Source organism: Crinia signifera, chromosome 11, assembly GCF_055691185.1.
Source record: "Crinia signifera chromosome 11, ASM5569118v1, whole genome shotgun sequence".
NCBI classification, from domain to species: Eukaryota; Metazoa; Chordata; class Amphibia; order Anura; family Myobatrachidae; genus Crinia; species Crinia signifera.
This window is the reverse complement of record NC_139227.1, coordinates 91,682,110-91,695,836: the sequence shown is the minus strand read 5'-3', so window position 1 is coordinate 91,695,836 and position 13,727 is coordinate 91,682,110. Positions and strand designations below refer to the sequence as shown.

The 13,727-nt window shown below is 43.8% G+C and overlaps 1 protein-coding gene across 1 annotated transcript in view; it reads right to left on the bottom strand.

Moving 5' to 3' along the window:
• PPP6R3 (protein phosphatase 6 regulatory subunit 3) overlaps nt 1-13,727 on the bottom strand; it is an 88,376-nt gene that overhangs the window by 40,956 nt on the left and 33,693 nt on the right. The window contains exons 9-15 of the mRNA XM_083163631.1: nt 12,199-12,312; nt 11,581-11,710; nt 10,942-11,094; nt 10,024-10,170; nt 9,853-9,917; nt 8,446-8,561; nt 6,813-6,898 (exon numbers count right to left, since the gene is read on the bottom strand). Of these exons, the coding sequence (XP_083019757.1) occupies nt 6,813-6,898; nt 8,446-8,561; nt 9,853-9,917; nt 10,024-10,170; nt 10,942-11,094; nt 11,581-11,710; nt 12,199-12,312 (811 nt within the window). The remainder of the gene's footprint in view (nt 1-6,812; nt 6,899-8,445; nt 8,562-9,852; nt 9,918-10,023; nt 10,171-10,941; nt 11,095-11,580; nt 11,711-12,198; nt 12,313-13,727) is intronic.

Here is a 13,727-nt window from a genome sequence, read left to right as displayed (position 1 = left end):
CCGGTGTAAATGCCCCTAAACGCCGGGTCGCACCCGGCTTCAACCAGGGTCCAAAAAGCCGGGTGCGACCCGGCGTTTTGGTCTAAAAGGGGTATTAGGGAGTCAGACAAGGAAGTATCTGGGAAAGAACAGGTGTTTCATGGAGAGAAAGGGAGGAAAGAAAGAAGGAAGGGAGGAAAGTGGGGAGAAAAGAAAGACAGGCACAAACAGATAAAGAGGTAAGAAGCTCAGGGAGGGAAAGAGAGCAAGAGAGAAAGGGGTAAATTGAGAGGGAAAGGGGAGTGGGTAAAGAGCTAGAAAAAAAAAAAAAAAGAGGAGACAGCAGGTTATAAAGGATGACCGTTGTGGGTGGGGGGAGGGAGCAAGGGATAGAGAAAACGAAGAGTGAGAAAAGAGGACGGAGAGCAGAAAAATAAAAAATTATAGGGTGCCTACTCCCTGGCAAAGCTGCAGTGCGAGGTGAGGAGGAGAGAAATGGTGAAGTGCTCTGCTCCTCGGCTAAGCTGCAGTAGATATCATTTTGTGAAACAGAGTTCCAGGCCCCCCAATTTTATCTATCATATCGCTATTCCGACAATATGAGTTAATTGTATATTTTTTGTAACCTACACTACTAATGTAACGCTCCTTTTTGTGCGAGGATGCATCTATTCACATTCCGCAGGAATCCAGATGGGTTAACATGAAGGAGAAAGGTCGTACATGGTGATCACGGTGATCACAAGGAGAGGCCCAAGGGAAAGGTCTGGCAGAAAAAATCACCAATAGACTAGGAGGATGTTGAATAGCATGCACGCAATGCAGAGGTGGTCTCTTGCAAGATGTAATCAGACCAGTGCAACAATAACTGCCCCATTTGGACTGGACACAGAATGACCAGATGTGGCTCAATAATAAAAAAAATAAAAAAATAAAAAATTTGCTGTCTTCCTGCTTTTACATTAGATGAGCGAACAGCATGACCAAGCTGCTGAAAACACACCAGGCTAGTAGCACAAAGCTCCTTCCCCAGTGCAAAGTGTAAGGTGGTAAGGTGCACGCAGAATGGAGAGTAAATGATGTTCACCCAAATCATTAAGTTTAGCTGGCAGCTACAGGTGCAAGAACTAAAATATGCCATCAACTCATTTTTGGAGCCAATTTACTAGGTTTAATTACAGGTATACACCACACCTTACACTAGAAATACCACTTAAATCGTTCAGCAGATTTGCACACAAAGCTGAACCAACTGGCATGGTAATAGATCAGAAACACACACACAGACAACGCAGACAAACGGATCCAAAAAAAGGGCAAGGCAGAGAATAAAATATCACAAAAAACACTAAGCCCGATTCAGATGTGGTGGGTAGGTGCAACTTAGCTGTATGCATGGAAGCAGCAGCACTGCGCACGTACGGCAATGCAGCAGGAGGATGTAGATGGCTCCATTGGTGATACGTCTTAGGGGAGTATTCAATGATTTTTTTATCCATGTGGATTGTGCAGTGAATCCTGTTTAGGATTCGCTGCACATTCGCAGGGTTCCACTATTCAATGCAGCAGGGGCTCGCTGCCCCTGCTGGCGAATTTTAACTCCTGTGGCGAATGCCGCAGGGAGCCAGAGGCAGGCAGGGAGATGTAAGCCTCCCTCCCTGCCTGTCCCAGAATTTGTGGGGGAGGGCTCCCGGGGCACAGGCAGCAGAGGCTACCCCCCGGGAATGCTGGCACGGGACAGGGGGTTGGGAGCCGCTTCTCTGGTCCCGCACGTAACAAGCCGGGACCAGAGTGAAGTGAATATATGAATATCTAATGAGCGGCTCCCTGCTGGTGAAAGTATAACAAAAAATAAATAAAAAAGTTTAAAAAAAATTAAATCTGTATTAATGCGCTTCAAATAGCATGCCACTTACATAAAAAAAAATCTGATTTTTTTTAACAAAACAAAAAAAAAACCTTTATTTTAATTGATCACTTTCCAGTTCACCTTAAAAAGACGGCAATGCAAAATGGTGAATCATGGTAAAAATCATGGAGAAAGCAGTTCTCCATCCTAGCATTGAATACACTCTTGGCAAATTCCAGTGAAAACCCCATTGAAATACACCAGCGAATTGCAGCGAGCATGAAACGGAGAACTGGCCGGCATTCACTGTTCGCTTTTGGCTAACAGTGAACATTGAATAGGGTGAATCAAATTTTCAGTGAAAAAAATAATAATTCACTGCAAGGAGTGAAAACAGCCTGAGTCGCCGAAAAAAGGTGAATCGGGAGCTTGGAATACTGGCCTTAGAATGAAGATTCCGATCAGCTGCAACGCAATCAGCCAACTGCATGACCAACGGGAACGCTCATGTCAGACACTAGATTCCTACCAAGAGGCCAGGAAATCAGTCTTCCAATGCAGCTCCTGACCTCGGTACTTCCCAAACAGAAGGGGCACATTGCTAGCTACGCAACGCACCAAGGACTCTTTACTGCAAATAAGCAGTACGCATACCGAACATCAGTACTTCGTGTTCTCTAAGCTTCTTTTGCAGAACCTCAAATTGCACCATGCCCTTTTTGTGTGTGCCACTGTGCACGTAGTGAGCCATGCCAGGGAACGCGGTGCAATTCTTTAATGTCCATTTTGACATTTGGGACAAAAAACCACTTCAACCTTTTTTTTGACTGTAGAATGTCCCAATATCGGCCTAATTAGGTAAAGCCATGTCAACTCTTTTCATGTTACTACCTAAGGTCTGTCGACCTTAGTTAGTTAGTTAATGACCCATACCCCAGCAATACTATGCAGTAAATATATTCTTGTCATTCATTATGTTTAAACGTAAGATTCACATTGCACGATTGTATCTAGTATTTTAATTGTACCCAGTACGTCTATAGTAGCCCTTTCATCAACATTTGGTTAAACACACAATTGCAGCTGCTATTTCTTAGAGGATATAGCCCCCGCCACCTATACAATGCTGTCAGTTCCGATAAAAAAACAGAGGTACTCTTTACCTAGAACGTCGCCCATCGCGGGCATCGCATGCAATTATAATGGCATGCGATGCGACCGATGCCCGCAATTTTACATAGAAATGCATGATAAAATGTAAATCGCGTCGGTCGCATCGCATGCGACCCAAAAAAAAATCGCATGCGATGTGACCGACGCGATTACCGCGATTTTACATAGGAAAAAATTTTAAATGGCCCAATTTACCCAATTTTACATAGGGAACAATGTTAAATGGCCCACAGACCCCAAATAGCCACCCTGAAGTGTGAAATGGCCCCCCCAATTGTTAAACCCACCCCACGATCAACGTCAACCCGAAGCATGGCGAGCGCAGCGAGCCTGCGAGGGGCGGCGGTACGCGTCCTCTGACCTTTTCATACCCCCACTATCCACGTCGGCGTGGAGTTGAGAATAGAAAGTGTGGCGAGCCCCGCGAGGGGACGCGGATACCTTCACAGGTATCCGCGTCCCCTCAAGGCTTCACAGGTATCCGCTGCGCTCGCCATGCTTCGGGCTCGGTGCGCTCGCCACACTTTCTATTCTCAACTCCACGCCGACGTGGATAGTGGGGGTATGAAAAGGTCGGAGGACGCGTACCGCCACCGCTCGCCACGCTTCGGGTTGACGTTGATCGCGGGGTGGCGTTAACAATTTGGGGGGCCATTTCACACTTCAGGGTGGCTATTTGTGGTCTGTGGGCCATTTAACATTGTTCCCTATGTAAAATCGCGGTAATCGCGTCGGTCGCATCGCATGCGATTTTTTTGGTCGTATGCGATGCGACCGACGCGATTTTTTACCTTGCGATGCCTAAGATCAAAATCGTGGGCGCCGTTCTAGGTAAAGAGTACCAAAACAGATTCCACTTTAAGGGGGGTATTGAATGTGAGGGTCATCTCGACCGAGAACATGCAGGCGGGATTTAATGTCCCGCCTGCCGGGGAGCGAGAAGGGGGCTTGGCCACGAGTTGCAGTCGGGAAGACGCAAGCTGCAACCGGCAGCTCGTCACTTCGTGGCTAGTGCTGTCGGGCTCGTTCTGCAGAGATACCCTGCTCAATGCTGTTGGGGAAGACAGCATTGAATAGGGCCCGGCGATCATCTCCCCGACGGGAGGTGCTCGCCGGAGATTGAATATCCCCCTAAAACCAGTTGGATCTGTCTTGACGAATTGGCTGCATATCATCAAATTTTCTGCGGTTTTTCAACAACCTTCAATTTTTGCCAACACGTCCACCTTTCAACAATCGGAACATTGAATTCAATGTCAAGCGGGACGATAATGACACCTCGTACCCTTTGCAATGCATAGGTTTGACCCCAATGTTTTTCAACATTGACAAAGATAACCTGCAGGACATTAAGTGACTAGAGAACCGCTAAAAACAAGTACGACACCCTAACCAATTTGTGTGTGACTTTCTGTATGAGCAGACAACAGGAAACACTAGCATCGTGCTACCAACTCCTCAATGACTTCTCCTTGTGTACCATAGTTAGAGATGGAAAGCTTGCGCTTTTCAGTAGAGTGCACGTTATTGCATAAATTGCAAAGCTTCTAGAGTCAACACCAGACTCCACCACTTTGTGTCCAATAGTAGTGACTGTGGGATGCCTTCGGTCCCGGAGCAGGTGAATCCTGGGGAAGCATAGCTCCGAAACGCTGCATAAAACCCAAAGTCTGCAACTATTTGGGCCTCAATTATAACCTCTGTACTACTTTCGCAGCTTTATAGTCTGGTCTTGATGAATATCCACCATGTGGAGAATAAAGGGTCACCTAAAACTGAACACCCTGGAAACCAAAACAGGTGGACCTAGAATATGATATGTATCCTTTAAGTCCAGGAATACCAAGAACTCACCCTTCCCACGTGGTCGGATTTGTTGATTTTAAAATCGAAACTGTTAATAAAAAACGTTTTTTCTTATAAAACAATTCTAATTTCTACCTCAAAGAATTGTCAAAAACCCATGGTCACAGAAAATAGTGAGGAAAACCGCATGCGTCTAGACCTCAAAACTAGAACGGTAAAACTAGAAGAAAAAAAGCCTTCTGCTGGTATAGAACAGGAAAAAGGTCTCAAACTCAGTTTAAAGTTGGGACAAGGGGGCTCATGTTGGAAAGTGCCCTCTCTCTCCCTCCCTCCCCAAAATGATGTGCAAGGCATTTTGAACTTGTTTTAATTCACATAAAAGATCTACAAAAAACAGGTTTCCAAAATAAGAGAATCCTTTTTTTAAATTCAAGTAACTGGAGAATATGAGATTTCAGAACACGCAGAAGGAAATCCTTACTTTGTGCTATTCATTTTTTTTTAAAATCATTAAACCTCTAAATATATTTAAAAAATAAAAATAAAAAATCAGGAGAAAATTGTAAGCCCTGACTAATGCAATGACCAACACTGACTAAAGTTTATTCACCTCTGAGATTGCACTTAATTTAAAAAAAATGCACTTAATTTAAAAAAAAAAAAAAAAAAAAAAAAAAAAAAAAATTAAAAAAAAAAAAAAAAAAAAAAAAGGTAATCTTTACTTAGTTGGGCGCCCATCGTGGGGATCGCGGGAATCGTGGGAATCGTGGCCAGTACATTAACGGCCACGACGCCCGCGATCCCCACGATTTCCCATAGGGTTCAATGTTAAATTTAGTGCTGCCCGCGATTTTACATTCAATGCTTCAATGGCCGCGATTTGGCCATAGGAATCAATGTTAAATGGGCCACAGAGCCCAAATAGGCACAATTAACACTTAAATGTCCCCCCAAATTTGTAACGCCACCCCACAATCCACGCCAACCCAAAGCGTGGCGAGCGCAGCGAGCCCGCGAGGGGCGGCGGTACGCGTCCTCCGACCTTTTCATACCCCCACTATCCACGTCGGCGTGGAGTTGAGAATAGAATAGTGTGGCGAGCCACTGAGTCCGAAGCGTGGCGAGCGCAGCGAGCCCCGCGAGGGGACGCGGATACCTGTGAAGCCCGCGTAGGGCCACGTTTACCTGTGAAGGTATCCGCGTGCGCTCGCCACGCTTCGGGCTCGCCACACTATTCTATTCTCAACTCCACACCGACGTGTATAGTGGGGGTATGAAAAGGTCGGAGGACGCGTACTGCCGCCCCTCGCGGGCTCGCTGCGCTCGCCACGCTTCGGGTTGGCGTGGATCGTGGGGTGACGTTACAAATTTGGGGGGACATTTAAGTGTTAATTGTGCCTATTTGGGCTCTGTGGCCCATTTAACATTGATTTCTATGGCCAAATCGCGGCCATTGAAGCATTGAATGTAAAATCGCGGGCAGCACTAAATTTAACATTGAACCCTATGGGAAATCGTGGGGATCGCGGGCATCGCGTCGCTGCCGTTAATGTACTGGCCGCGATGCCCGCGATCCCCACGATTTCTTTACCCGCGACGCCCGCGATGGAGATCGTGGGCGCCGTGATAGGTAAAGAGTACCAAAAAAAAAAATACAGAGATCTTAGCAATAGACAAAGGGCAACAGTCTGGTTCACTCGCAAAAGCAAATTCTCTCTCTAATGGACAAAACCATGTGCACTGCAGGTGGGGCTGATGTAATATGTGCAGAGAGAGAGAGAGAGTTGGGTGGGGTTTGTACTTCAAACTGATATCTATATTGCACAGAAACAAAATAACCCCCCTGCAGTACAACATGGTTTTGCCCATTAGAGAGAATGTGCTTTTGCGAGTGAACCAGAATCAGGCGCAAAGTGTATCACATTATGTAGCTTCACAACGTGCAGATGTTTTGTAGAGCTTAAAGGCGACTGCGAGTAATCATACACATAGTACAGTAACCTACTAGATCTACTGTGTTCCTCTTGTTGGTTTCGCCTAAGGAACTTGTGCAGAAGGTCTCCCATTTTTCCTGAGCTTCATTTGGCAGTTCTGCAGTTCAAAACAAAAATGATATTAACACAACACAAGTGCCCACTTATGAATATACATTTAGAAACCCCTGCGGTGTGCTACTGTGCATTCATCTGCAAAGAGAATGCAACATTAAGTACAGAGGATGCCAGCACACACAGATTTGTGAGGAGCCATAATGCAAGAAATGCTAATGCTGTACTTACTCTGTATAGGTGAATGCAGTGCAACACCCCAATGTCAAACAACTGTACATAAGCTTAAATCTTTTTACCACTTAACGACTAGTCTAATGCTGGCCACACATCAGACCAACTTTCCTCCAACCAGCCAAACTAGTTGCTTGGATGGAATAAAAATCTGGTACTTGATTGGAGCAAAGGACAATCAGAAATGTGCTCACAAACCCAGGAAAATGGTCAAAAACATTTAGTCAAATTGTTTAAATGAAAAAGGTTCAACTACACTGCCGTGTCTGAGACACAGCTTTTGGCCTTTTCCAGATTTTGGGAGCAAATTTCTGAAGTAAATATTACATTTGCTCCTATCCAGTACCATATTTTTATTCCATCCAAGCAACTAGTTGGATGGTTGGAGGAAAGTTGGTCTGATGTGTGGCCAGCATAAGTGCTGGTCAAAACCAAAACATATATAGCAGAAAGGGCCGTTATTTTTATTATAATCATTAAAAAAGCTACATGGTAGATAAAACTTTATTGAACATTTAAGTTGTTTACAGAGCGATTGTTAGATTTTGACTATATAGTCAAAATCAAATGGACATCAAATTGTTTTCAGCCGTATTCGATCATGATGTGCGCTCCCGTTTTGTGTAAAACTAATGGTGTGTACCAAAATCTGCATGATAATTTGACTACATAGTTAAAATCTCATCGGGATCGCATTGGTTTTTAACCCTTGCGATCCCGATGCACGTTCACACATAGCAAGCAGAAATTATTGGCTTCCTTGACTATATAGTCAAAGTTGTATGCAGATCGCATGCATGCCGTGTGATGCGATCGCACCGTGTGTACACACCCTAAGGGCTGTTTCACACAGTACGGTTCCTGCCGCACGGTGAAATCCCGTACGGCCAGGGAGCCGTGCTGCACTCAGCAGTTGTGAATGGACACTATTGTGTCCATTCACACGGGACGGCCACGGCCCGGCCGCACGGCTGCAGCCGGATCCCCCCACTGGAAGGGACGGCTGCCGGGCTGTGGCCATCCCTGCCATTATAAAATTCTGAGTGCGGCGCGGCTCCCTGACCGTACGGGATTTCACCGTGCGGCAGGAACCGTACTGTGTGAAACAGCCCTAACAGTAAAAGTCTGTGCAGGCAAGACCATATAGTATAGATCTGTACTATATAGTCCAAATCTAATGAGTTTTGTTCGCCAGTTCGATTCAATCCCAATTGAATTGGTGTTGAATCACAAGCAAAATTGTGGTTTACGTTAGAAAAAAAAACGCAAATGGTTTGAAAAGTTAGGTCGATTTTCAAAGTACACACCTAATGCCACAGCCTAGCTTACCCATACAAATAAACAAAGTGTACATACCTTTAATAAGTTGATGTGCTAGTGTACTGTTTGGCCCCTTTTCGATGCTGTGCACTATACAGTTTGCGATTCTCGTTAAGTGGCCCATGTATCCGTACCGCTGTCCACCTTCAGACCTGAAATGCATCTGAACATGTAACAGAGATCGGCTAACTTTCCAAACGATGGCAGTTTCTGTAAATGACCATGTAGCTGCTATCTACAAATGTAATTCACTTAAACAAAAAGATTGTCTCAATGTGGAGGAGAAAAAAAAAGCCCAAACATCTACTGGACAGTGGGGGAGAGGTCACTCCTGTGTCTGGGCCCACCTAGGGTGATAGTACATCACCCAGGAGCCAGAAAGCCTGTAGTGGGAGGACGTTCCCTCCAAAACAGACTTCAAGGATTATAGTAAATGGAATCTAGGAGCGGTGTCTCAGACACCCATCTGTTGGAAAATGACCATCGCAGATGATTAGAAGTGATTTGCGATTGTGCACTGGAGAGGTCCCCAGGAACAAGGCATGGGCGCCATGTTCCCGGAGACCTGCACAGTAGACTCTGGCCCTTTGCCAGAGTTGACCCACTATCAGAGAGAAAAAGGGCCTGCAGCGGAGGCTTCACACTACTGCCTAGACCATGGGTCTTCAAACTGAGTGCACCTATTCATCTGCCAGGTGACCTGGAAACCTGTTGGGGGGTCCTTGAGGACCGAGGTTGAGAACCACTGGCCTAAACTATTAGGGAAAGTGCATCGATACCTTAAGAAGTACATTTTGTTAAAGCAGGTTTCTAACACTTTAAATACAGTGAAATACTTCTGCAGCCTGTGCCTAGTGTTCCACAGCACCAGGTGTTTACATATCCAGGTACTGCTATATAGCATTTACTTTAATGCATATTGACTTTAGAATATTCATTTGTTTCTACATACGGTGTCCAGCGCTGGGCTTTTGCCACCACACACCTACGCGTAGGAGGCTATAGCACTAAGGAGCCACTGCAGCCAAGACTGACGGAATTCTTGCGACATTTTGGAGCAGACGTTTTGCTTGTTGCAGCCAAGCACCATAGAGACCATAAAACATCGCTAATATAAAGCAATTCCACCTTCAAAATAAGTTCTGTAAACCTCATCAATAAGTTTAATAGGGGTCTCTTGCAAGACCCTCACCATCTGCTGTATTTGCCAATGGGCCACTACTTTATTACAGCCAGAATCTTTGCCTCTCATTCACTGTTAATCCGTGCTCTATAGCAAGCTGCTGGACCAAATCTCTACCATAGTGTGCCAGTGCACCTCAGGTAATCGGCAGAAGCATTTCACTCTAGCAGTGTATCCAGGAGACGCCAAAAGATCCTTAACTTCCACTGGCTTCTACCTTTAATACAGCAGTTAAACCGTCCTTATTAACAGATACTTACTGTCTTTTTTCATTCAAGGACCATGCTTCAAGTATTCTGTCTATTAAGTGGCATTTCAAGAAAAGCTAGAAAAAAAAAAGAAGCAAACAAATGAGGGGGAAAAAAAAAACCAACAACAAAAAAAATATTCATACTAAGTGAAAATCAAGGCTATAACCGATAGATACTTACATGTTTTAATAAGATATGATCCCCTGCAGCGTTCTGCTCATTAATCGTGCATTCCGTATTCTCACCAGGACTAGCAAGAATCAATGCAATGCAGATTTCTACTTGTGTGTGAAGAAAGTTGTTCCACGTGTATTTGAAAAACATGTCCTAAGGAAATGAAACCACTCATTATATATGCAAAACCACACGTAGCAATTGTCTGTATTGGTCTGACTAGATGAACCATGAAGACCTTAACCGCTCTGCCCAGGATTCTCCTTATTTTGAGGGCTGCAGAATACGCCAGGCCAGGATCTGCACATTTCATTAGTATAACACTATTTTAACAGGGCTTAATTTGTATTTTTTTTCCCCCAGCATGACCTTGCTGGCTGAGCTGCTTAAAATCCACAATTCTACCTAATTCTCCACATCACTCAACATGCAGTTACCACCCCATGCCTGCCCCCTGGTATCTTGTAGGGGACATTTAAGACCACGGTCCCTCTATTCGGATTTATTTTACGAATCATCTCCACAAAAATGGCTGTCAGTGCAGTTATATCTAATATCAAGATGCAAGAGAACAAATTGATAGGCTAAAGCAGGGATGGGTAACCTTCGGCCCTCCAGCTGTTGTGGAACTACACATCCCAGCATGCCTTGTTACAGTTTTCCTATGTGGCCATGCTGGGATGTGTAGTTCCACAACAGCTGGAGGGCCGAAGGTTACCCATCCCTGGGCTAAAGGATAGATGGGCCAATTTGTAACAGGCAGAGATGGCTTTGACGGGACTGGACATTATCGCACTAGGACGTCTCCTTATTTTCAGTTAACAGCAGGACATTTGGGAGCATTCAAACTTCGATGATCTCGCAGAGTTTACCAAGGCTCTATTTGAATAGTTACCAATTTCTGCTCAACAAACCACTACTTACCAAGATGACGCCTATAGTGTTCAGCTCTATTAACTCCACATTGATACTGTGCGTGTTAGTTTGCAGAAGACTTGCTATTAGTCTGATCACATTTAACCGAGTATTTCCTACAGGTGGATCTAGTATTCCCCATGTTGTCTTCATGACATCAGTCTATTAAACAAATAAAATGGAAAGATCAAAAAAAGGCAGAATACAAAACAAAACCACAACATGGTTCTCTGCTTGGTAGGGCACAAACATGGGTTAAGGCCACATCCACTAGTGCGATTTGGGACCTCATCATCTGATGAATTAGATGAAAAGGGCAGAAACCGTATAGGTTTAATCTCCGATTCAATGCACGGTCAAGTGTGCATCAGATCTAAGATAGTCACTGATGCTCCAAGGATCCATCAGATCCCGCAGCCAGAAAAGGGGAGATACATCTGTATGCGGTTCTTTTGCATACAACGTACTGTAAGCGATCCTGCAACCCAGGAGCTGCCAGGTGCGATGGCGGGGTATCTACGTGAAGCCTTGCCGTAGTGAATGGGGGCCTTAAATATATTCAACAATGACCAGTAAGACACAATGGTCACTCAACTAATGCATGAATGGCTTGTTACATTATAGCTATACTGTAAGAGGAGAGATTACTTTTGGAGGGTCCAGGAGGAGCTGGTGAAAGGATGGAAGCTTTTCCTGAATAGCAGTCAAAACGGTTTTGTTAACTGAAAAAACAGAATGGTTGATACCAGGAGGACAAAGGTCTATGTGCCCTTCAAATCTGAAACCATAACAAAAGAAAAAAAGGGTCAGTCACCACTGAAATTAAACAGCTGAAACATGCAGAACAGATGGATAATTATCCCTTCCCTCCAATTGTATGTGGAAATTCATTAGCCTACAATCACTTGTTGCACAGTGTTGTCTTCTGGAGAAGGGAAGAACATTTGGGAGTCTGAAAACACTTTATCATTGCTACAAACAAAAAAATGTAATTAAGACTAATGGGGTGTAATAAAATAATCCATTCTTTTTGTGACCCTCACCCACCCTATATGAACACTAACCTGTATTTTGTCTGCAAAATAATGGTCTTGCCATGTTTGGATAAGTCCTCAAAAAGTGTGTGTGTGTGAGATATATATAGAGATTGATAGATATATAATTAATGACCCGAGACTTAGCCATTAACAACTATTCAACCACTTAGCGGGACTCACAGGAACAAACACAAATGCCTCAAAACTAGGCCGTAACATTTTCACTTACGCTGGTCGTCGTGTCTCAAGCAGAGTGAGCAGTATTTGGATTGCACTGACTATTGCAGATTCATTCTTCTCTTTCAAAAATATATTTGATAACAGCTGTTCTAGAATTTCTGGCCTAAATATATATATATAAAAAAAAAGTTAAGTTCTGTAACTAGAGCTTGTGGTATATCAGCAAGTGGGAAAATAGAACTACAACAATATAATTGCATTAAACAGGTTTGAATAATTGCTGAGCATGCAATCCTCCTGAAATATAGGTTTTCAAACGCACATCTGTAATTTTTAGCTATGCATCAAAACAGGGAACACTATCTATTTAAAAAGTATCAATATACACCTTAAGGTCCCATAGCTGCCTACCCTCCTGCATGAGACTCCCTTAAAGAACATCAATCTCTCATTAGTCTAGCAATCTCCCTCATTTCACCTAACTCACATTACATGGTTACATTGGATCATCAGCACAATTTCCCAACAATTTACAGAGTATACTATCTCTTACTAACTGCTTTGGGGCTCATCTACATTTGGATACAAGTCATTTTAGAAGATTCCTCTCAGATGTAGCAGTATACCCCCACACTTCTAGGTGCCACATTCACAATCTCTCCATGTATAGATCTATATACACACCCTTTGGGTGGAGCATGACATCCCCTCAATGGGGCGCTGTGCAAAATTCTACCACCAACTATAATCTCCCTGAAACTAGTTTTTAAAAGTAGGCAAGTATGGCCTTACTAAGTACCACTCATGTTTGATTAACAGTTGTCCATGGTCGACAGCTCTTATTACAAAGAGTAGCTGACCCTCAACTAAACAGTAGAGCTCTGTATCTAAAAAAAAATAATTGTAAGCATTTATCATAAGTGACTAACAAATTTACCAGCTTCAAAACTGACATCTATGCCTAAATTGCACTGAGCAGTTCAAAAGCACTAGCCATTAAATATACATATACTTATAGTGGCATTCTTCAAACGCTGTATTGTTACAGTATCTTCATGCACTTCTCTTGAGGTGGTATAAGTATATTTAGAGGATGGTGCTTTGAACAAAACCCAAAAGGGTTACATTTTTAAGTTTTCCTTGGTTTGTATTGGGTGAGAGCGGGTTGTATTTGAGCTGCTGTTTTCCTGCTTGCTCCTGAATTGTTACATACTTTTCTTTTTCCCAGCACAATACAGTTGTGGGATACTTAAGTGACGACTACTGTAGTCTCTGAGTTTGGCAATATGCCTCTATATTCCACTTATTTATATGCAGAGGGTGGAGCCAACTTACAGTCCCATTATAGGTGTTCATACACCAGACAGTGTTGGCAAACCAATGTTAAAGCACCTCTGTCACTAAACTGCCTTCAGATCTGCAGCTTTTGCATACACTGTAAGCCAATAATAGGTCACACCAAACAGTATAAGCTGCTCTTTAAGCACTTGCTGGCATGGCGGCATAGTTTGAAACCACCTAGCAATTGCACATGGCGTGTGAAGCTGCAGAAACAATCTGCTCTCAGGAGGCATCTCC